Source organism: Nipponia nippon, unplaced genomic scaffold (assembly GCF_047370975.1).
Source record: "Nipponia nippon isolate SJK-2023a ecotype South Korea unplaced genomic scaffold, ASM4737097v1 scaffold_22, whole genome shotgun sequence".
Lineage (NCBI taxonomy): Eukaryota > Metazoa > Chordata > Aves > Pelecaniformes > Threskiornithidae > Nipponia > Nipponia nippon.
Window position 1 is genome coordinate 2392463 of NW_028262339.1, and position 24663 is coordinate 2417125.

General features: G+C 37.3%; 1 protein-coding gene and 1 pseudogene across 1 annotated transcript; one reads left to right on the forward strand and one right to left on the reverse strand.

The window, feature by feature from the left end:
* Positions 1-2594: 2594 nt before the first annotated feature.
* On the forward strand, positions 2595-15025 carry LOC148055425 (uncharacterized; annotated as a pseudogene).
* Positions 15026-15048: 23 nt separating this feature from the next.
* LOC148055426 (selenoprotein P-like) lies at positions 15049-23827 on the reverse strand. Its single transcript, XM_087760394.1, has 5 exons — positions 23770-23827; positions 22088-22291; positions 18234-18446; positions 16609-16674; positions 15049-15522 (listed from the first exon to the last, which is right to left on the reverse strand). Exons 2-5 carry the CDS (start codon positions 22276-22278, stop codon positions 15468-15470), a joined length of 525 nt encoding a protein of 174 aa, XP_087616520.1. The 5' UTR covers positions 22279-22291; positions 23770-23827; the 3' UTR covers positions 15049-15467.
* Between the last annotated feature and the right edge of the window lie 836 nt (positions 23828-24663).

The following is a 24663-nucleotide window of genomic DNA, read 5'->3' on the forward strand; positions in this document are numbered from 1 at the left end:
TGTCATGCACCTGAGACTGCGAGAGAGTCTTACTTCCACTTCCACTCAGGGAACTTTGTGTAAACAAACTGCAGAGGTGTGACTCAGTAGTAGTCCTCAGCTGGGTTTGCACCTCTGTTCTGTTTCAGTTGTCACGAGGTCTCTGTGAAATCGGATGAGGGGGTGGGATTCACCCCGTTTCCGGGTGCTACTTGGGTGGTTATCATTTTGATCTGAAAACCATGTTTTAAATGTCCTCAAGGTCTTCAAAGAGTGAGTAATTAAAGCAAGGTTATAGTCAATGCAAATGTTAGGTGCCTATCTTAAAGGAGGGTGGAGTTCTTTAAAACGATGAGACTTTATAGTGCCTATTATTGAATAATTACTATATTCAGTTGAGATATGCTATTAAAAATTTAGAACTTCTCAGTTTAGTTTTGTTATAAATACAGGCTTCACTGTTACATGAAGGAAAAATGAAACCTTAAATTAAAAAATCAGATCATCAGCTACAATACTTAAAAAAGGATACTGAGAGAGAATGGAGGACAAGGGGTTAAAAAGAGATTAAATAAAGACATCAGTTTTGTGACAGTAAAAAATACATTTTAAATCTTTCATTTTCCCCTCTAGTGAAATAAATATCACAGTTCAAAATAGGGGTGGGAGGCTTAACAAAAATGCCTTTGGAAGACATAACATATTATAATAATATACAGAAAAATAAAGTGATGACTTTTCCTACTGGAAAAATACATTAATAATACAACATATTATTTTTAATTTACTCTTTCAGTTCAACAGGAGTTTTATTCCCAGTGGCACTGTTGCCTAATGCTGCCAAGTGCTGAGCACATCCTGTCTTCTAAAAGAACAAATGATGCCATGGAATAGAGAAACACACAAACAAAACAGCACACAACATGGCAGCTCCCTGAACTCCCATCCTCAGTCAAAATTCAGAGGGTAAAACATAGTTTTAAGAGAATGATGAAAATTAACGGTGATTGACAAACAGATAAAATACTGCCTGTGATAAGAACTAGAAAAATCAGGGCTTGGCATTCATAGTGTATGTTTAGGTTATCAACTAATAGAATATTAAGATATGTAATTGTTTTACAAAATTTAGTGTCCTAAATAAATATTTCAAACTCCATTTTAACAACTCATTGCATTATAATAACAGAAGTCATTAAGATTGCTAACTTGGAAGAAAAAAATCAGTAATTTAACTTGGAAGCATTAGGTCTTTAATGTTACATATATCCTTAAAAATTGTTGATTAAAAAAAGAAGTTCATTAGCTTTAGCTAATGAATTAGCTTTAGTCCCTCTGAGGAAACAGTAGATACATGAGAAAAACGTGTATTAAACACACAGAACTAATCTTTATCTTACTGCTTTGCTAAAGAAGTTACACATACATAAAGACTTGTAAATATTGAATGACTGAGAAAAAACTTCAGTTATGTAATTTTGGTTCCTGCTCAGTAGTTGCTCATTTACATATCTATTTCTGCATAACTTTACTGTAAGTACTTCTATCTGGAAACCCATTCAGTTTCTGGGTAGTGCACACATTCTAACTTCTGGTTCATCTCCCTCATTTCAATTTTTTGCTATTTGTAAAAAGACAGTTCATACATTACTACATAGAAGTGATGATTTTTTTATGGAATATATGCTTTATCTGGTATTGGAATTATTGTTTGATGGAGTCTGATGTTCAGAGACAGTTTAAATATTTTTAGAAACATTCATATTGTGTCTTTCAGATCCATCTTGCAAATGTATGTTGAAAATTCTGTAAGTAGAATTTCTACTAAAAATAAGAATTGTGTTAATAATCTAGAATTATACGTATGGGTGCTTTCCAAAATACTCTCTTTTTACTCATATGGTAAGGTTTATGTGCTGCAGTGTCTCATCACTGATATTAATGCAAATTGTTTATAAGAAAATATTTAAGTAACTTGAAGCCTGAGTAGTTAAGTATTAGAGCATGTACACAGGTAAAAGGTATAGATCTTGCATTAATGTGTACCTGGTAAAAATCTCATTTACTTAAGTAACATTAAGTTAATCAAACTTAACAAAAATTCATCCGTTGCCTCTAAAATATGCACGGTGGAGGATAAGTAATTGTTTCAACTGATTGAATTTCCTACTCTTTAAAGTGAGAATAGGAAGACCAGTCTGTTTTAGCAGCATATATAAAGAGAAGTTGGTCATATGTTTTAAAAGCATCCTATGTGCAGAGCACTTATATATTTAGGTAAAATTGCATCATTGTGTCTATGGAACTGGATTCAGGTTTATTTTTTAATTGCAACAAAAAAATCCAAATTTAACAATATCATCTAACAGTTTGATAGATTTGGCTTGGGCTTTCTGACATTCACTGTATTTCCTAGACATGTAAGATCTTAGGTTGGTTAAAGTTTAGCTTAACATGCAAAAATAGTTTTATTTTAAAAAAAAAAAAGTGGTCTGTGTTCTGCTTACATTTGTGCATATGAAAACTTTTGACATAATGTGAATGAGAAATATATAAATTCATGGATCTATTTTTTATATGTACAGTGATCACTGGATTAAATGTTCCAGAAATAAATGAATTGCAGCCATGAAGAAACTATGAAGAAAATCAGTGTGGTGAACCTTGATAAACTTTTAGATAACTTCTCAGAGATAGAAAAGGTAAAAAATGTCAAAACTGCTAACTATAAATATTTTGTGACATTTTAATAAGCTTTTCAAGTGAAAGTTTCTTCTAAGTGGTATTGACTGATTCTTATTAACATGTCTTGTAATACCAACTTTGTTTGGAAAGTGTTTGTATTGACTGTATCTCAGAGTAATATGAGTGACTTCTGTGGAGTCTGAGAAGCCTTTGTTTATGTGCTAGAATTTTAATGGTGCTGAGGCCAATTTTGGCTTCTCAGGAAAAGTGTGGAAGTCTCCCTTTGTATCAGAAGCTGGTATTGGAGATAACAGTATTACACAGCTTTGCTGGACTATCCTTTCAGAAATTGTTCCTTGTTCTAGAAAAATGTCATTGCCATAGCAGGAGCATCTGTTCTTATATTCCATATGCATTGAGCTCTCTTTATTTTATGTATATGTCAGTTCTTAAAAGATTGATCCACTGAGAAAAATCACTATTGTATTTCTTGTTAGACCCACATTGGCCAGCTTCCTGGTGATTGATCCTGATCAGTAAATCCATACTAGAGAGAATATAAAAGGGGCTCCTGAAATAAATTTAGTGTTTCTCATGGAAAAAAAATATTGTACCAATTCCTATTCACACCCATTACTCATGTTGGTGCTCAGCGAGGGCACTGACAGCCTCTTATGCAAAGCAGTAGAAAGAACCTTGCTGAGGATTGATCCAGACTGCAGACTACAGAACTGAGAAGAAACCAGTTTATAACTAGTGATGTAAGTTGGCATTCTTAGTTCCACAGGGTAAACTATCAATAGCACAGGCTTTCAAGTCTAGCATTGTTCTTCTCTATAACGGCATTTCCAGAATGGCAAATAATACAGGTTTGTGACTGTAGTATTGTGAAAATGTTAATTTTTATATTAATTTAAAACTCAAGATTTAAAATTTAGATCAAAAGATATTAGTATAACTTCAGTCTTTTTCCAGTTTTCTAGAAAACATCAGAAATTAATGAAGCAAATAGCCTACTGGCCTAAATTTCATTAACTACATCAAATTGTTGGAATGCTGATATGGAAAACTTCCATTATTGCCCCAAAACCAATAACATCCTTATTTGATGGCTAGAAACAAAAATGTATTAGTTTTATGAAATTGTTCATATTGCTTATTAAAATGGTTTTTAGTCTGTCATCAAACTAAAAGCTAAAATTAAGCAGTAATCATGTAATAATAATCTGAATTATTTGTCTAACCAGTAAGACTTAGACTAATATTTAATCAAGTTGATTATAAAATATTTGAGAAATGTTTATAAAAAAATATAAAATGCAGGAAAGCATGTTTAGAGGGGATGGATCTTTGAAGTCTTTCCTGTCACAAATTTCGAAGTCTTTGCATTCTGTCATGCCATGGGAATTATTTCAGTTTTACAGATGTGGATTATACTGAAGTATCAACATCAAAAATGTCCTTCAATTATAGGTGTCCACTTTGAAACATAAGAGGTCTAATTTGTTGATGTATCTTAACCATTTCATAGGTTCGGCATGCTTCTTTTCATTGATTTGTAGTTACACATTTTCAGTACATGGAAGCTCAGATCTCAAGGTGGGTATCCATAAAATGAGGAACACATGGTCAAGAACACTTTCATCTGGTTTTAATGTGCATGCAGAGTTGTGGTATATTGCATATGCACATTAGTTTGCAGTATGCCTTGTGGCAAAGAATACGGACAATGGAATGCTAAAACTGTACCCTGACATGGAACGTGGCCTGCAAGTGTGAAAGGCTGGTCACCATTGGTGTAAGTGTCTTAACAGTACCACAAACTAACTCTTTGAGAGAGGCAGGGATAGAATCTGCTGCTCAGTGATGATAAATCCTTCCTTTTCCTATAGCATCTTGTCTCATTCATACTAAATTTTTTACTTTCTATAACTAACAAGAGAATGGTAGTGTTTTATCCCCAAATCACTATCTTTATCACTCCCCATTCTCTTCACCTTCTCATTCTGGGGAGAAACTGGATAACTACACATATATTCAAGTCAAATTATGATTATGAGCATTCATAATTTGGATATGATAGAACTAAAAAGTTTGACTTGAGTGGTTGGACTCACAGTATTCCTAAAGCCTGTTTTCTTATATCCTGCCTTTATCCTACCCTGTATTTCCTGTTTATCCACCTCACTTCATTGCATTGTGTGTCTGTCATCTTACCACTACTAAATTGTGACATCACATATCACTACCTTGGGTGAACAATTGGATGACGGGTCAGGCTCAAAGAGGTATAGTAAATGGGGTTACATCAGGCTGGTGGCCAGTCACCAGTGGGGTTCCCCAGGACTCAATTTTAGGGCCAGTGCTCTTTAATGTTTTTATAAATTATCTGTACACAGGAGTCGAATGTACATTAAGTAAGTTTGCCAATGATACCAAATTAGGAGGAGCTGTGGACTCCCTCGAGGGTTGAGAGGCCTTACAGAGAGATCTGGATAGACTAGAGAGCTGGGCAATCACCAACCGTATGGAATTTAACAAGAGAAGTGCCGGATTCTGCACCTGGGACAGGGTAATCCTGGTTATATGTACAAATTGGGGGACGAGAGGCTGGAGAGCAGCCCTGCGGAAAGAGATCTGGGGGTTTGGGTTGATGGCAAGTTGAATATGAGTCAACAGTGTGCCCTGGATGCCAAAAGGGCCAACCATGTCCTGGGGTGCATCAAGCACAGCATAGCTAGCTGGTGGAGGGAGGTGATTGTCCCACTCTACGCTGCACTGGTGCGGCCCCACCTCGAGTACTGTGTGCGGTTTTGGGTGCCTCAATATAAGGCAGCCATCAAACTATTAGAGTGTGTCCAGAGGAGGGCGACCAAGATGGTGAAAGGCCTCGAGGGCAAGACTTAAGAGGAGCGGCTGAGGTCACTTGGTTTGTTCAGCTTGGAGAAGAGAGGGCTGAGGGATGACCTCATCACAGTCTACAACTTCCTCAAGGGGGGCAGTGCAGGGGGAGGTGCTGATGTCCTCTCTCTGGTGACGAGCAATAGGACATGAGGAAATGTAATGAAGCTGCATCAGGGGAAGTTCAGGTTGGACCTTAGGAAAAGGTTCTTCACTGAGAGGGTGGTCGGTCACTAGAACAGACTTCCCAGGGAAGTCTTGGTCACAGCACCTAAGCCTGTCAGAGTTCAAGGAGTGTCTGGACGACGCACTTAATCATATGGTTTAGTTTTAGGTAGTCCTGCAAGGAGCAGGGAGTTGGACTCAATGATCCTTATGGGTCCCTTCCAACTTGAGATATTCTATGATTCTATACTATCCTTTTTCTCCTGGCAGCTGCCATTTCTCTTCACCATTGGTTGCTGCTTGGCTCATAGTTCTAGAATCTCTCCCCCAGTAGAACCTAGCTCTGTTGTGAGCTGCCCCTCCCATCTGTGCCTCGGTTTCTTCCACAATGTTTTTCCCAGTCTCTGCCTTTTTCTTCATTAAGCATCATTAATAACCAGCAGAAGGAAACACCATGGTTACAGGACACAGAGTCTGACATCAGCTCTAATTACAGAGGAGCAGTTACCTCTTTGAAGATACAATAGGAGAAGTCTTGATCAGTTTTGGGGGTGTTGATGTGAGTCTTGACAATTTAGTAGCCAGTTGTAAAAAGTCTCTAGGGAGCATGTACAAACTGAGATTTTCTGAAGTCAATAGCTTGACTGAATTTGAAATGACCACATTTTCAGAGGGAAGGTCAGACAAACATTTGATAGATGCTAGATCTCCTCCATTGACAGCTGAAAAGTTCCTACTCTGAAGAATAAATATTTTAGCAATAATGGCCGTTCATGTGATAGGAGGGCAAGCACATGAAAACTAATGACAAAGGACATTTTAGGAAAACACCATTTCTCATAGCCCATAATGGATTTTTTTCTTCGTGTTCATTTTTACTGCCTTTAGGTATGCAATTCAATTATTGTAAGCTTATTATTTTAAGTACTTACTGTTAGTTTTCATACCTTCATACACTTTTTATCAATTTATAATACTCACTGTATATAAAACAAATTTGAAACAGCCTTAAAATCAGTATTTAGCGAGCTTCTGTAAGCTATCCAAATGGATTTACAAAAGGGAGCTGTTTTAAGAGAGGAAAGAATTTAATAAATTTAATTAAATGTTAAGAAATTAAACATTTAGGCCCTGAAAGTGTGTTTTCATCACTGATATTTTCAACAGCCTTGAAGAACTAAAACATTGCAGCAGGCAATCCTCATTTAATGTAGAAAAGTAATTTCTTTTGCTTTTAAATTTCCTTTATTAAAACATTTAGTTGTAGATAGTGTTGTATAGCAAAGTTCCCCAGTGCTGCAGTCTTCCTCCCTTTATAGATTGCTGAGTTTAACAGAGATTTCCAGAGAGTGTGATACACTATCTGGAAACTCACAGATCCATCCAGTAATAACTAGCTTGTTACCTTTTTTCAACCCCCTATCCTATACACTGTGTTCACTGCATCTTTCCAAAATAAACTATAATTCCTATGTACACCAAACTTTTGCTGTTTAAATAGCTACTAACAAAATACTCAACAGGCTTTCCTCTTGCATGCCATTGTCTTACCTGAAGTCCATCTATGAGAGCAGAAACATGGGATAATAACATTGCTAAATAAGCTAAATCTCAAATATGAAGTAATTTAAATTATTATTTTAAATGCCCAATATCTTCTTTACTTTTTCTGAAGTTTTGTGGTCTGCTAATAGAAAGCTAGGAATCTTTAAGCTGATTTATGTGGTGAAAGTGAGATTTAAATGAATATAGTCCATAAGTCATTCCTGCAAAAGATGTCCTTCCCCAAAGTTATGTGATGAATGAGATAAGATTAACTCCCTAAAAAAAAAAGAAAACAAACCACCAACCTGATTTGTAAAGCAAGATTTTCAGTCATCTTTACAGTGGGCAAAGCAGTATATTTTTCCAACAATTCCAAAAAAAATTGGTTGAATGTTCTTGGAAGACCAAGAAGAAGGATTATGTTTAAAATTCTGTTATTAAAAATGTATGTTATTCTCTTACACTTTTGATCACAGTTTAAAAAATAGTACTTAAACATGGTGTTTATTATTTGTTTTCAATTGTTATAATGAATTCCAAAATTAAAATTGTTAATAAATTATTCAAAAATACTGGATTTTTCACTTATTTTAGAATGTACTACTCTATAGAATGTGATAAAAGGTCTAACACAAACCATTGAAAACCAGTGTAACATGAAAGGTAAAAGCAAAAATGTTCTTAAAATTTAGAATGAGCAGGCATTTAAATTTTTTATTTATATTTACTGCCAGAAACTCACTGGCAGCCAAACAGAAAGGAAACAAAATATATCTAAAAACAATCCTGTGCAGATTTTGGTGGTCCATGTGCTTAATAAATGTCTATTGCTATTATCCCACTTAGAATCCACATGTAAAAGAAGTTCTGTCTCAGTGAGATTTTTAATCAGGAGTTGGGTTTTAAATTAATTTCAGCATAGCACAGGAAATTTTACAAAAAGCGAGAAAGTATCATTTGACTGTTGGACTGTAGTCTATTAAAGCATTTACACATAGCTTTTACCAAAGTGCTTTGTTAAACCAAAGAGTATTAATTCTCAGTGTAATGTTATTAAAATTTAGTTGTTATCCATATATACTTGACAATTATTCATTGCTATTTTAAAATAAAATATATAAATATTTGTTATATCTTTATATCACAGTTTAGCTGTACACCATATACTTAATTTTATACCCATTGTATGTTCAAAGCATATTAGCATAAATATTAATAAACCTCTAAAAATTGGAAGTATACGGCTGTTTTTAATACTCAGAATTACTTTTAATAATCAAAAAAGCATTACCTGCTTTTTCTAACTTCTGTTTTTGAGATGTTACTTTCTAGTTTTTGGGAAACAAGTCCTTAAAAAGTGGCATCTTCCAATTCAAAACTGTTGTAGACATGATAATAATGTTTTATTTTCTGAGCCAAAGAACTTTGCATCTAGATTTTCTTGACTGCATCAGTTATCAGAAGGCTAAAAACATTTCAAAATAGTAATACAAGACAAATATTATGATTAAACTATGAATTTTCTTGTTAAAAAATGGAGACTGAGATTATGTAGCTCTCTAAATGAAAATTATCATGTCTACAAAAAAGTTTCCTAAATTTCAGACAAGTCAAAAAATGAAAGTAATTACCTTATTCTGCTTTCATGCTAGTAATACTGTCAAAATGTACTACTTAGTGTATCATACAGTGTTTTATTTATATAGATGAAAATGATAGACTGAAGGATACCATTCACATCTTGGAAGAGAAATTAAAGGCTTCTGAACAGGTGTGTCACAAATGATCATTCTTTAGGTAAGAGGAATAATATTCTGTCTCTATTGTAGTAGTTCATATATCTTTATATTCTTGGGTTTGCTACTGATCCCATTATTGTTGCACTTTTCCTAGAGTTTATCATGTGCAAAAAGAGAAAAGTTGTTCTCAAGAAGGTATCAATATGAGAATGTGTTACAGGGACTAAGAGGTCAAAACTACTAAATGCTGAGAACTCTGGCTCAATCTAAGATGCACTTATTTTTTTAGCTGTATTTAGCTTTAAATTCAACTTTACATTCTAAAATCTAATCCCTTGCATGAAAATACATTTTTGTGTGGAAATAACTTTTTTATATTCAAGATGCCTGCTCTACTGCCAGAGAATCAAGAACCATCTGAATTTTGTCTATGGTTTCTTTGGGAGTAAATGCTACAAGAGAATAGGTCCCTGTGTCTCATAATAAATTCCATTTACCATTTCTCTACTATCTATCCCACTCTTTTTTGAAAAGGAGGTAACACCAGCAGGGCTAGCCACAAGTTGTGTTAGTTCTCTGTGTTAAAATTGCACATCTGTTACCTGTATAGGATTAGGAATTTCACTGCTGATTTTCTTTGCCTGTGTTTGTACTAACCATGAGTTTATATTAACTTTTTATACCATTAGAGCTGTTATCTTGACAGTTTGGGAATAAAATAAGTAATGTCTTCTGAAAGACATGAGAAAACTATGATTATTTACATTATATATGTATATGTACATGGTGGAGCTTCCTAGTGCTCTGAAGGCTATGTCCGTATCTTGACTATGTCCGTATACACTGTTACCACCAATCAGTAACTGCCTTTGTGAGTGCCACTGAGCATTGCTTTGGTCAGTGGCTACCTACAGCTGAAGGCTCTGACAAGAGCTTTGGAGTAAGCACCTCTACATTGGCAACTACAGCCAATTACTTGATAATTCTGGAGTACTTCTTATTGGAGCAAACTTATAATAGGTGTGCTCAAACTGTTTACTCAAGTATCCGTGCCACCAGCATCACTACCACTAATACCACTGATGTTTCTACTGCTGCCAGTATGAAGTTGGGGAATCCTTGGTATAAGCAATATTAATAAAATTACATACTTTAAATACCATTTTTGTTATACAATCTTACAGTCAAAAATCCATAAAAGTAAAACTGTAGTCACTTAACTAACTGCAGCACTGTATCAGATCCTGGACTGGGGAAAGAAATATCACCTCTCCATTTTCCCGTTCTTCTAATAAGAACAATTTCTAATTTTATATTAACTGATAGATGTAATACAATGAAATATCTGCTGCATTTTTCATCTGTGGACTTCAGCCAGGTTGTGTAAGAAGTAACTAGGCATTTTGAATTTATTAGATCAAGGATAAAACAAGTATTGAATTATAGAGTACTGAACATTTTGGCATTAATGTTGTGCTTTGCAGAAGGCTTTCTAAGTAGCACAGAAACTTCAAGGAATATAAAGATCAGATTGAGAAACTTATGATAGAAATTAAAAACAAAGAGGAAGACCACAAATTAGAAATAACACAATTGAATTGTGACATAAGAAAAAAAATGTAAGTTCTCTGAAGACCGAGTGCTATAGCGTTGAGTAAACCATATTGTAACCTGTAAGAGCTATACTTCATTTAGGATAAGTACAAGCAATGGTTTTACTTCTTAATGGCAACATATGAAAGCTAGAAGTGGACAGTGTTTAACTGAATTTTATCTTAGCTCAAGAGAGTAGACAGTGGCAATGAGGTAATAGTACAGCAACACAGGATGAGTAGAAATTCCCAAACAGGTAGAACAGACACAGGGAACTTGGACCTAAAAATCTGAAGGAATAAAATTTGGGATTAAGTGTTGACTGGAAAATTGCTTTGAACCTTAAGCTAGACTGCTGTTAGAGTGTCCCAGCTATGCTCAGGAGAGTAGGATGTTATTTTTGCAAAAAAATAATACTGCAACAAGAAACACCTGATTTCAATGTTGGGTTTTTTTCATTACTGACATAGCCTTGTGTGGTGGTGTGCTCCCCCTGTACCCTCCTGCCCCCCCCCCCCCCCACCTGACCTTTTCCCATAACCCTGCTCAAGTGATAATCACCAGTGGCAGTTGTGATGGATGCATCCAGCTCGGAGTGGATTCGGGGGAGACAGATAACAACACAACAGCCAAGGGCTAGTTTATGGCAATGTGTCTACCTAACCACAGTGCTGGTCAGTGTCCAATTCAAGCCAGATTTGGAAGGAACTAACGTACGCAGTCGGTATGTAAATATGACTATGAGTTAATCATCTTACCCCCATAAATAGTGAGCAGCCTAAGAGCCCTTTGAGCTCTCCTGCACGGCAGTGGGCTGCACACCAGGATCTGCCCTTGAGTAGGGATGCCTCTCAAGGTTACTCCTTGAGGCTGAGAGATTCCTTGCTGCAACAGATCCACAGTAAGTGACTAATAGCATGCTAAACTTTGAAATCTTAGCTAAGTGATATAAAGGATTGATTGCGCATATATAATCCTTTAGACATAAACCGTTGACCAAGTCTGGGACTAGGACTGGATCCAGCCACACCTAGACTCCTCTCTGAGAAGGAGTTTAGAAAGCAAGGGGGTCCTCTCTGAACCTCATGACTCAACGGGAGGGTCTCCCTGACAGTCTTGTCTGACCCTGTCCTCTATGCAGTAAATAATCGAGTGTATCTTGCCATCGAATCTCGTTAAACCACTGTCGCATTTATTATCAAACTTTGGTATCAATAAACATATTGCTCTTACAAGTGCACTCTCACTCCATCCGCGACACCTTGAAGAGTAGGATTTTTTAGTCATCCACTTAGCTGAAAAAAGCCAAAGTCTTTGTAAAACTTGATGCTTCTTTAAAGAGACTCCATCTCACTGGGACAAGATGGTTTCCACATAGTTTTAAAGTATGTTTTTTATTTGACTGAAGTTGTTTTCCAGTGAAATATTGACCTGCTGTTCAAGAAAGTTTTAATATTTGGGAAATGTTGTCATTTTTTTATCTAAACATCTTCTATAATTTAATCATCGTATTTGTTGTTACTGTGTTATTAGTTGAAGTAAAAGTGGAGTATAAAGAACAGAGAGAGAAAAAAGAACTGGAAATATTAGAGCTAACTAGACAGCTGAAAATTCAAAATGAAGAGAAGCAGAATGAAATAATTAAACTGCAGATAGAGGTATGTGTTATGAAGCTGAGTTAAAGATCAGTTGGGCATTGGGTAAACTTAGAAGAGACTGTGTAGTGAAAAATGTTGTAATTAGTACTTAATAAAGTAATATGATGGAATCTAGGAAACTTAAAAAGCGATTGTCTTTACAAAGATCAGTGGCATGTGCTCCCTTCCATAATGGTATCTGAGTCACTTCTGCTCAGAAATCAAGAGTTCTACCTACTGTATAGGGAGAGTGAAGCTTGCTGTGTTCTTGTTTTAAATTAAATTATTTTGAAAATTTGGCTAGTTTTTGAGCTATAAAGAAATGAAACAATGTTTTCTGCTTATTTTTATTCTTTTAAATTTCTGAATGCTGGGAAGATGTGAAGTGGTTTTAGTACAGAACTGTTAACTGTTAACTTGGGAATTTAAGATAGAACTGACATAAATGACTGTGATATAAATTATATGTTAATATAACCCGAGATTTTAACTGCTAGGACCTGCTACTCCACAACGGGCAGCTCCATTGAGCTGAAGGGTGCCCCTTTCCGACTCCTTGCTCACACACACACACTCACTCTTGGGTGCTTTCTCTCCCCTCAGGTTTGACCCTAGGTTTCCCCGAAGCAGAGTCTCCGACACGATGTACGCCAGACAAATTTATTGAGTGGTACAGCGGATAAAACAGCTCAAGCTGGGTGCCTCCAGAGAGGGACCCCGAACAAAGAAATCCCTGGGCAATTATACCCTTACAATCTAAGTTCCCCTCCCCTCATGCGACAGTTCAGTCCAATACCAATATTTGGGTCTGGGGTCTTCTTGTTCCTTATTGGATCCTTTCTCTGTCTCCAGGCGTGACATTCCTTTTCTTGTCTTAATGGATGTGGCTTCTGCTGATGTTTGTGGCTACCTTATCTTTCTGGTTTGCACCGGTTTCAGGGCCTTCCTTCATGTAGCTAAGTAAAAGTTCAGTATACAGTCAGTGTACCTAGGTGAAAGTTCACAGCTTGTGGCCTAAGGCTTTAGCAAGTCTTGCTACTAATGCTCCATTTGAGCTAGAAAGTACAACATATATATGTACATTATTGGTTTTGTAGGCTGGGGACTTTGGAATGACACAGAAATAGGATTCTGGGGAAGTCATCTTTGTAAGTTTGTGATACAAAATACTGAGAAAAATATTCTTCTTAGAATATTTCTCATTAGCAATAGCATATTGTACTGGTACATAATTCTATGTGATAATTAATAATGAAGCCTTTGCTTGCATTTTTACAGAAGCTTCAGCATCTCCAGGAGGAGAAAAACAAGGAAATTTAAATTCTCCAAAACACCATAAGAGACTTAGAGCAACGTCTTAATAAAGGCCAGGACTTGCACTTCAAACAGAGGCGATTTTGAGTAAATGACATGAAATATTTCAGTAGTACATACAATGAGAACTAGAAACAGTATATTTAAAACTCTGCACCTGAAAGTAAAAACAAAATATGAAGAAATACTGAATATTTTTAATTGAAAACTCTCTTGTCAAATATTCCAAAGCCATGCATTCTGCTTATATTCAGTACTACTTTCTTGCTAATCAGCATTCATGATAAAAAGATTCAGGTTTCATAGGAGTAATAATTTCCCTATTAAATCATCATTAATTATGTTGTACACTTTCAGAGCAATTTTCCTTTGAATATTCTCTTCTTCATCCAGGAATCCTTTGAACTATATTTTTACTTCAGCTTGGTTAATCAAAGTTCAGAAATGCTAAGCTACAGTCAGAGAAGTTATACAAGTTTCAGTGGTATATTACCTTACTAATCAATACAGATTTATCAAATTCAGCACTGTTATAAACAAAGATAAACATTAAACTAAGATTGAATTTGTTCTGCCCCTCCCTCTTTTTGACACTGATACTGATTCTGCATGAAGGGTTGTTAACATTGTTTCTCACTTTAGGCAGGATCTTATTGATTTAGTGGGATTTTACAAGCTGTAGTAGTATGTATTAATAGACCCTGATACCGTATCTAAGCCATAAAAGTTAAGCATATAAATCTCTTACATTAAAATAATGCAATTACTGCTTGTATCTTACATTTGAGATAAAAAGTTATTTTGGCACATTGCTTAGGAATAAGCTTTTCTTGTACATAATTTGTATCCCTAGGTTAGAAAAAAAAACCCACTTTTGAATATATTCCATCTTCTTAATAAAAAATGATTAAAATATCTGTTTTGGTTATCTTCTATTCTTGATTGCAAAACATCAGACAGGAGCCCCTAGGTCATGGTTTATGCTCCTGTCCTCACAAATTCAAGCAGAATATCAGAAGAGAAACAAGAAAGACAAATTAATCAAGAATGCAGAGACCTTCCCAGTGCAACTGAAAAACAAACTATGGGTCAATTAAATTTCTTTAAATTATGAAGCTTTTCAGTGATGGAATTTAACAGGTATTGTGTAATCCCAAGAGTACTGCTCTAAAAGTCTACTTCTTTGCAATATTTTAACTCTACACACCTGTCAGTATAATTTTTAATTGGGGGCAATAAAAACACTTAATCTGTTAATTTTTCCACTCTCGCAATTATATGAATTTAGGCAGTAGGACTCCCTTACATTTTTAAGGTGCTTATTTTGGTTTTCAGGCTCAGTTTCTTGCCTTTTCCTGTCACTGTCAGGTGTCACTAGTTTCACTTGCTGCTGGTGACTCTCAGGCAGCAGTGAGCAGACGTCATTGTCAAGATTCAGTGATGTCCTCTGCTGACAGCTGGCCATGTCACCTGCAAGAATTTGGAAGTGCTCCACGACACTGTCAAGTGACAGAATTTCCTAGCTCTTCAAACAAAAGGTGTTGACAACGACAGCATCAGCTACTAGAAGCTGAGTCTGATGCTGTCTGCCAATTTCAAGTTAACTGGTTTTTACAGCTGGTTTTCCCTTTTTTCATAGCTTTTTATCTCGTGTAAGAATTTCCACACTTTCTCCTGGAGGAACAGTGTCTACCTGTTCATGACTCTGTCTGATCATGTCTGTTATGGCCAAAAACTCTATGACGCCGACTGCTGTGAGGATGATGTTTTTGAGTTTCAGAAGGAGCCTGATGATTCTGATTTTTGAAATGATGATTGCCCTCGTGATGGTTGTGGTGGTGTCTGTGTCTGTGTCTGTGCAGGTTGTGGTGATGTGAATGTTGACCAGTTGGTTTGGGTTCTATCTCTGCTAGCTTTTCATCTCCTTTTTTAGTAATGTTTTCACATATATCAATATCAGGTTCCTACAAAACAGAAGTTTGCATTAAATACAAGGCATTATTATTTAATTAAACTAGTTATAAAATATTAATTATCTTAACATTTTTGCAGAACCTGAAACCCAATTATAATTTTTTGTGCTACTTTGCTGAAGAATGATATGAATGTATCAAAAGGAACCTTGTTTTACAATACCACTGATAACTGGACAGGGATCTTAATGTAAACTTTTAAGAATTATAATTCAAGTAATTGCTAATAAAAAGTAGGATCCCACATTTCACCTGCCTGAGGCCTACATTTAGCTGGAAAACTGTATGATGGGAACCAAAACAATATTTCTTCTCATTGAACTTTTATGACTATGTATGTACATTTCTTGATAATCCTTAAAGTAGTTCTGTTCTCTAGTTATATGTAAAACAAAGCTACCCTTCTTTTATAACAGTAACAATACTTTGTCACTTTGTGTTATCACTTTTTAAAAGTAACTATTGTATACTGTGTTTAAACATAAACTAAAAGGAATAGTAACTCAAACCAGCTCAGATTTGACTCCCAGGTTTTCAGAAAATATACTATTTGTTTAAGTACCTACCTGTCCCCAAAAACTAGAGTAGCTAAATGCTCACTAGCTGTATGTTACTCCAGAAATAGAATTAGCATTCAATAATTGCATTTAGATTTCTGAAAATTATTTGCATTTCTATCAAGGGCAGGAATTCAGATAATCAGTCTATTATAAATTAGATCTAATTCATTTTGAAAAATGTTTAAAAGCTCTCTGTCAAGACACATGAAATGTGTAGATTCTAAATCATGTCTTTTTGGATTAATCACACTGAAATAATTTTTTTTAAGTACTAGTCAAATCCAGTTTCCTTTTCTAGTATATATAGAATGAAGCAAGAAAATACTGTGTAAGAGCAATTTCCACACTTGTTTTCACAGTATGCAATCTTAATAGATTCTTCTATATATTGGAAAGACAGGAAGGAACAGGGCAGACCCAAATGATACACTAGACAGCCACATCTAAGGAGAGAAAGACTTTGTGGTTACATATACATAAACATATACATAAAATTAAATATGTCTTCTTATCATACCTTATTTTATTCACGTCGATCCACCCATACTGTACAATCCCATGGAGAATGTTTCTGTCCAAGGAGCTTACAGGGAAAAACAGTATCTGCCTTAAAAACATCTGTCCACTCAACTGCATTGGTCAGTAGTGTGAAGCATGATTTCTGGCTGATGTAATAACTCTACTGGCAGAAGCCTCTAGTTTAGTGGCATTTAGACTAGCAAAGGTACACTCATTACAGACCTATCTTGAGGAGGGCTGTTTGCATAGTGGTACAAATCTCCACATGGTTGTTGCATCCATACAAGGAATGTTTTAATGCAGCATGACATGTTTTTTGATTGGAATGTTCATTGCAGTGCATCTGCATTAGTGATTTAGTGTGCATGAGGGGATTTTTATGGTGCCTATTTGCCCTATGTCTGTACTTGAGTGTTCTGGTATGCACTTGACTATACAACTGGTACATTCAAAGGAGCTGGAGTAAATGTGGAAGTTGCACAAGACAGCACCTTGTTAAGTACCCCACCTGCAATGTCAACACACAGTCCTCTAGCCTTAGCTCCCTACGTGTCTGCAGTGCACATCTAGGACCAGCAACAGGCAAAGAGTTCATTGCCAATAAAGGCACAATAAGGACATACGTTCCTAGAACCATAATGGATCACAGCCAAACTAGTGCCAAACCAATTCATAGTGTAGGTATATCCTATGCGTTGACAGGACAAAACTGTTCAACCTTTCAAATGCTATGGGCCAGGTGCCAGCTTTGGGGCCCCTCCATGCACTACATACAGCTGCCTTCTGTTTGTCTGTCATGCAACAGCAACCTTCCATACTTAGGTGTATTTGCTGCTGTAACATGCAATCACTTTCTAAAGATCATTCCAGTGATAGTTTCATCCCACAAGCCTAATTTAGCTAATTTGTGCAATTTCATCATATTACCAAAAAAAAAGTTAAGTAACTTTCTAATTCTTTATTCAGTATGAACTGAGAATGTTCGTTACAGTAACATAATAGTAATTAAGATGGACAAATTAGAAGTGCAGGACTTGCCAAATAATTTCCATCACATCAAAACTGAAAAATCAGCATTTCAATTAAACAATTATTATTGGTTCTGCCAAAAGATACATGTCCCAGAATCCTATGATCAAAAACCTATTTTTTTACAAAGTTTTAAGTTTCATCTAAAGACTAATTTTTCCATACGGCTACATGACATTTTCAACAATTCTGGTCAAAATGTTTTCATGAGAACTCAGATGATAGCTTTTCTCATTTGATTCTACTTTCACATACATGGATGTAATGAAGTTGTCTAAAAATAAAAACAGTGTAAGACCAGAATCATTCTATCAAATTCTACACTCAGTTATATTAATCTAAATCCACAGTGATTACAAAGAAAAATATATTTATCTCAAACTTACTTAAGCAAAAGCAGACTTTTCTTTTGTAGCTTCCTTTTTCCAATAAAAGTGCAAGTGCTTTACTTAGTGCAACTTAGAAGTTGATTATGATGTCTTTGTTGTGAGGTAACCAGGTTATTTGCAAAACAATGAAACAATAGAGAGATTTTTACAAAGCATTACTCTAAATACATGCAAATATTTTCCTGCTTTCTCTCTAAACACAAACCTGTCATAAATGAGAAAATCATCTTTGTTTCCATTTAAGGTAGTCCAGACATCAGCTTGCTGCTCATCTTGCTGGTAGACAGTAATATAGTCTGAAACACTTTCTTTCAGTAAGTGAAAATTCCTCTGGGAATAAGTTCCCTGATGGCTGACAACCACATATGAGGTATTGATCAGTCTTTCATTCTCTAACTTCACTTGCAGGTCCTCCAATCTAGTGGAGAATGTAAAGAAGCAAGATCATAAATCATTAGAGAATCATAAGATTTTTTTTTTCCTTTGCAATACAAAAATATTATTTTTAAATGTATGCATGCTTCCAAACATAGAATCATAGAATCATAGAATCGTCAAGGTTGGAAAAGACCCTTAAGATCATCAAGTCCAACCGTTAACCTAACACTGCCAAGTCCACTACTAAACCATGTCCTCAAGCACCACATCTACCCGTCTTTTAAATACCTCCAGGGATGGGGACTCAACTACTTCCCTGGGCAGCCTGTTCCAGTGCCTGACTACCCTTTCGGTGAAGAAGTTTTTCCTAGTATCCAACCTAAACTTCCCCTGGCGCAGCTTGAGGCCGTTTCCTCTCATCCTATCACTCGTTACTAGGGAGAAGAGACCGACCCCCACCTCGCTACAACCTCCTTTCAGGGAGTTGTAGAGAGCAATAAGGTCTCCCCTCAGCCTCCTCTTCTCCAGACTAAACAACCCCAGCTCCCTCAGCCACTCCTCAGAAGACTTGTGCTCTAGACCCTTCACCAGCTTCGTTGCCCTTCTTTGGACACACGCCAGCACCTCAATGTCCTTCTTGTAGTGAGGGGCCCAAAACTGAACACAGTACTCGAGGTGCGGCCTCACCAGTGCCAAGTACAGGGGCACTATCACCTCCCTGGTCCTGCTGGCCACACTATTCTTGATACAAGCCAGGATGCCATTGGCCCTCTTGGCCACCTGAGCACACTGCTGGCTCATGTTCAGGCGGCTGTCAACCAACACCCCCAGGTCCTTTTCCGCCAGGCATCTCTCCAGCCACTCCTCCCCAAGCCTGTAGCATTGCATGGGGTTGTTGTGACCCAAGTGCAGGACTCGGCACTTAGCCTTGTTGAACCTCATACAATTGGCCCCGGCCCAATGATCCAGCCTGTCCAGGTCCCTCTGTAGGGCCTTCCTACCCTCCAGCAGATCAACACTCCCACCCAGCTTGGTGTCATCTGCAAACTTCCTGAGGGTGCACTCGATCCCCTCATCCAGATCATCAATGAAGATGTTGAACAGGACCGGCCCCAATACTGAGCCCTGGGGAACACCACTCGTGACCGGCCGCCAACTGGATTTGACTCCATTCACCACCACTCTCTGGGCTCGGCCATCCAGCCAGTTTTTAACCCAGCGGAGAGTACACCCATCCAAGCCGTGAGCAGCCAGCTTCTCCAGGAGAATGCTGTGGGAGACAGTGTCAAAGGCCTTACTAAAGTCCAAGTAGACAACATCCACAGCCTTCCCCTCATCTACTAAGCGGGTCACCTTGTCATAGAAGGAGACCAGGTTAGTGAAACAGGACCTCCCTTTCAGAAACCCATGCTGGCTGAGCCTGATCCCTCGGTTGTCCCGCACGTGCTGCGTAATGGCACTCAAGATGGTCTGTTCCATGACCTTCCCCGGCACCGAGGTCAGGCTGACAGGCCTGTAGTTCCCCGGAACCTCCTTCCGACCCTTCTTGTAGAGGGGCGTCACGTTTGCTAACTTCCAGTCATCTGGGACCTCCCTGGTTGACCAGGACTGCTGATAAATGATGGAGAGTGGCTTGGCCAGCTCCTCTGCCAGCTCCCTCAGTATCCTCGAGTGGATCCTGTCTGGCCCCATAGAGTTGTGGGCATCCAGGTGGAGGAGCAGGTCGGTGACTGCCACCTCTTCAACAACTGGGACTTCACTCTGCATCCTATCTCCATCTCCCAGCTCAGGGGCCTGAAAACCCCAAGGATGACCAGTCTGACTATTAAAGACTGAGGCAAAGAAGGCATGAAGTACCTCTGCCTTCTCCTCATCCTTCATGGCAATGTTTCCCTCCGCATCCAACAAAGTGATCCAACCATCACATAAGTGATTTGCCACATTCAACAAAAGTTAATATGCTCCATCTTGCTTTCATTACAGTGAATGTTATTTCCTCCCAATTTTAATTACAACAGTCTAACACTATTAAAACATTCTTGCCATTTGCCATGGCTATCAACTATACTGTCACCAAACCAGACTCTACAATAGCTAACATGTCATGGTTCCTGTCCTTGTAAGTAGAATGCAGTACTAAGTAAAGCAGACATCTGTTTTCAGACTGAATTCAGTGTTATTTTTATTTCTTTTTTTTTCACACTCTTCATGGTCTAACACAGTTAGTTTATCTGATGTCTTTATTTAAATGCTGAGTTTTAGGTCACAGTTGGTTAAAGAATGCATAGAGTAAATACAGCAGGAAGGTGAATAATCGAGAAAGCAAACCTGCAGTAAAAGGCCAATAGCTCTCCCACTCATCTTGACACGGCCATTTTCTATAATAGTCAGAAAAGGGATATTACAGCAACTGAGTCAAAAGGATGGCTATAGAATGTGTGCATGACCTGGCTGGCAGTTATTAGTCTTCCCCTTTGGTGTCCCATCACAAAAATCTTTCTTTGCTATATAGTACAGAAAGCTGCTTTCTTGCTGTATGATGTGTTGGGGTTTTTTTCCATTTCATTGGTATCAGGATCATGCCTTCCTACTGAAATGCTCTAGAAAATTATTTTATTTTTTCAGTTTCAGGAAATAGCCTAGAACTTGAAAGATTCTTTAGAGCCTTTCTAAAATGTATGGAATCAAACCCAACTACCTTGAAAGCCAATCATAAAGTCCACTTTTTACTTTGATGGAGCCAGAGATTTACCACCACTTTTTCAAAATCCAGTTCTTGAAAAACTTGCAAAAACTATTATAATATGAAGTTATGCAGCCTAGAGGGGGAAACTAAGATGTTATTACAGTGATAAAAATCAAGCTCTGAAACTGGCACTATGAGTTTTTAAGCCAATGTGATTTCACAGTCACCAAATGAATCCAAGATAAAGGCTGTATGCAATTCCTGTTTGAGTCAGCTCAAAATTATTTTCTTGCTGCTGTTACTATCATGATACCTAATTATTTGTACAGAGGTAGGTTCTAGAAACCAGAGCACCAATGTCCCAGATCTTGTATGAAAATATAACACTGATGATTCCCTTGAATGCTTCATCTATTTTTCGCAAGGCCAGTCTTTACCTTATCTTCTGGATTTTTTTTATATGTAGGACCTCTGAACAGGGGCTGGGAAAGCACATTAAAAGCACATGTTTTGATTTGCCTTTTCCCCTACAGATCTTACATAAGAAATGAGTGATCACAGGTCTCTGTTTCAGGTGTTCTAGCCATGTCAGAGAATTATGATGTTTCTTGGCTTCAGCATCTTTGTTACATTAATCATCTGTTACTAACTGAAGCATAGCTCTTGAGGAACTGTTTATGTTGGCTTTTCATGTGTTTCGAGTTTCATTAATGTCAAGTTGATCATACTTTTACATTGTAAATACAATCTGGAGAAGGTGATCTGTCAGTCAGGACTAAGCCAAGAGCTGAAGAATCTGAGCCACTGGCACAGAACACTCCCGCTGGGAATTAACCTGGTCACTGGGTCACACATGCCAGCTGGGATGGCGGCATTTGAGGAAGCTAGAGTTCACTGAGTGCATCTGTAGTTGGGCACATATATTATCCTTGGATGGCATTAAAAAATTGACCAGTCATGTTTTAACAAAAACCGGGAAAGAGATTTACACTTACCTGGAAGCCTGCAGCAGGCACAAGTATCAGCTAGCTTGGAGGAGAGCTATCACTGTCACTGAGCCCCTAGAGTTCAGCATTGGGTTCTCCTCTCTGATATGCCATTCTGGGGGCTCCTTGCAGTTCTGGATCTCTGTCCCTCCTCCTAGGAGGAGACAGAGAGACAGAACTAGCCCCAGCCCTGCCCACATGGCTGGGCTTTATCTGAAAAGAGAGAAAATTTAAAAAATGAGATCCATGCCTAAACAAAGTTCAGACTCTGAACTTCCCATAGCAAAACACAGCAGGATATTGGCCCCATTCAGTTTAAAAAAAAAAAAAAGTAAGAATAAATTTGAGCTATTATGTTTACTGCTTGATCATATTTCTTTCATTTTGCAGTGGAGTTCCCCTATAATAAACAGGCAAATTTTTTTGTTGTTGTTGTATGTAAACAGCTGAAGAGTAAGTGTTCAAAATAACTGGATTTTCTTTTAATGCTACTAATCAGACTAGGTCGTTCCTTCCTCTTTGTAATTTTTTCTTGACTTGTTTTTAACACTTCAGTGATTTTAAAGTGGCCTCATTTCTCGTGTTTTGAAATCAGTGGTGCTGAGCCAGTTTACACCAGTAAGAATCTAGACCAGTTCATTCCAGATTCCAGTGTGATTCCAACCGATTCCAGAGTAATTCCACTGACTTAAAAGTAATTAATTGCACCAACAGTGTATTTCAGTACACAGCAAGTATTACAAAACCTGGAAGAAAAAAAGAAGACTTAAAGATTTTTACAAGTTAGTCTGTAGCATTTGGATCCCATTGAGAAAAATCTCTTAAGAATGCAGGCACTAGAAATAATTTTGCAAAAACAGGAAATGAAAACTCAGTTTCAGGATTCCCCAGATCTTACAAAATCTCCTGCCCACACTGAGTCCATTTAATGCTTATGAAAATCAAAACATATGAGAAATTCTGTAATTATTCTTTTCTTTTATTCCATTAACATAATAATGTTGGCTTAATGTGTTCAGAAAACACCCATCATTGAGAAATATATAACATTATAAAACTGCTCCCCAACATATCCTATAATTGTATAATTCCACCACTCGCATCAGAGTCTGACAGTAAACACAGAATGTTTTGGAAACATGAAGTTCTGATAAATAACATGCTTTTCATCAATCTTGTCATATCCCACAAAATTAAAGCATTTTAATAATTGATCTTTTAAAACAAGAGCCAGCTGCTGCAAAGCCAACATAATTTGTGAAATCCTGCTGTCCTTAATGTTTCTTTCCTGCAGTTCTACCAAAAGCATTTTAGGTACAGTACTTTGAAGATTAAACTGTGGTCCAATAGATATCAACAGGGTCAATTTTTTACTCTTTCCACACATCTGGAAAGCTGCCTGCCTTTATAGGGATCCATTATAAACACATGAAACTCCTATGACATCTTGAGATCCTTCTATGGCTTTATAGCCTTCTGTGGCACTGGCATACAGTGCCCAGCAACAGCTGTCTCGCCCTGCGAACTAGATGAGAGCTATGTTCTGAATTATACTTCTCTTTGCATTTCAACTTTCTAGTTGGTTTCCAATGGAAATTTCCACAGTCAGCCTTTTCAGCCAAAGAAACAAGCAGACACTCTGCCAAATCTTAAGTCATGAAGCTCTTTCATAGCAAAACCAGCGCACTTACCCTTTCCTCCCCTGCCCCCTCCTTGGCAGCTCTGCTTAACTCCACTGCAGAAGAAAACAGTGTGAGGAAAAGGGCTGTGGTAATTATATGGCTCTTGTTTATCTCATTTTGCAGATATGGTTCAAAGTTCAGGGAGCTCATTCTGAATGACCTTGCAAGCAAAGCAAACCCCTTTAGCAAAAGTAGCCAAAATATTTCTCTGCTAACTAATTCCAAGTGGAAATCATTTATCATGCAGAATGGCAAGGTATTTTTAATATAATGACTTCAAGTATCAGGTTATGCAGTTCGTCAGTCACCCCAGTCAGCTGGAGGTAGTGGTACAGTCAGAGGAGGAGGGTGGGCTAAAGAGTCATCATTTTTTGAACACAGTGGTAACCACAGTAAGAGGGGAAGGTACATCTTTATTTATAAAAATGCTGAGCTAGCAGGTTTTTTTCTCATATGCTTTAGAGAATAGCATACCCTGTCTGAGGGCATGTGCAGTACAGAGCTCCTTTTGCCCAGCTGCTCTTGATTACATCACTTGGCTTTAAAACTTATTTCTGAAGAACCTACCAGTTTATCATCTTCTGTTGAAGGTTAGAGCCCAGATCTTCAGCCATTTAAATCAATGTAGCTACATGAAAGCCATGAAGCTCTACCAATTGGCAACAGCCACTTAACTGTCTGTATTACTCTGTTATGGTTTCTTAACACCATCATTACTGAGGTATCTGCAGACATTCAGGTTAAACTGTTTCTTGCTCTCTTTCTTCAGTGAGAGAATTGTTTATGCATGGAGTGTTTTATTTTGACAGCAGTTTGCTTGAGTTTGATTTCCTTCAATGTACATTATGTGTGTTTATGGAGAAACCTCTTTCAAGAACTGTTGAATTGTGATGAAAAATGGAT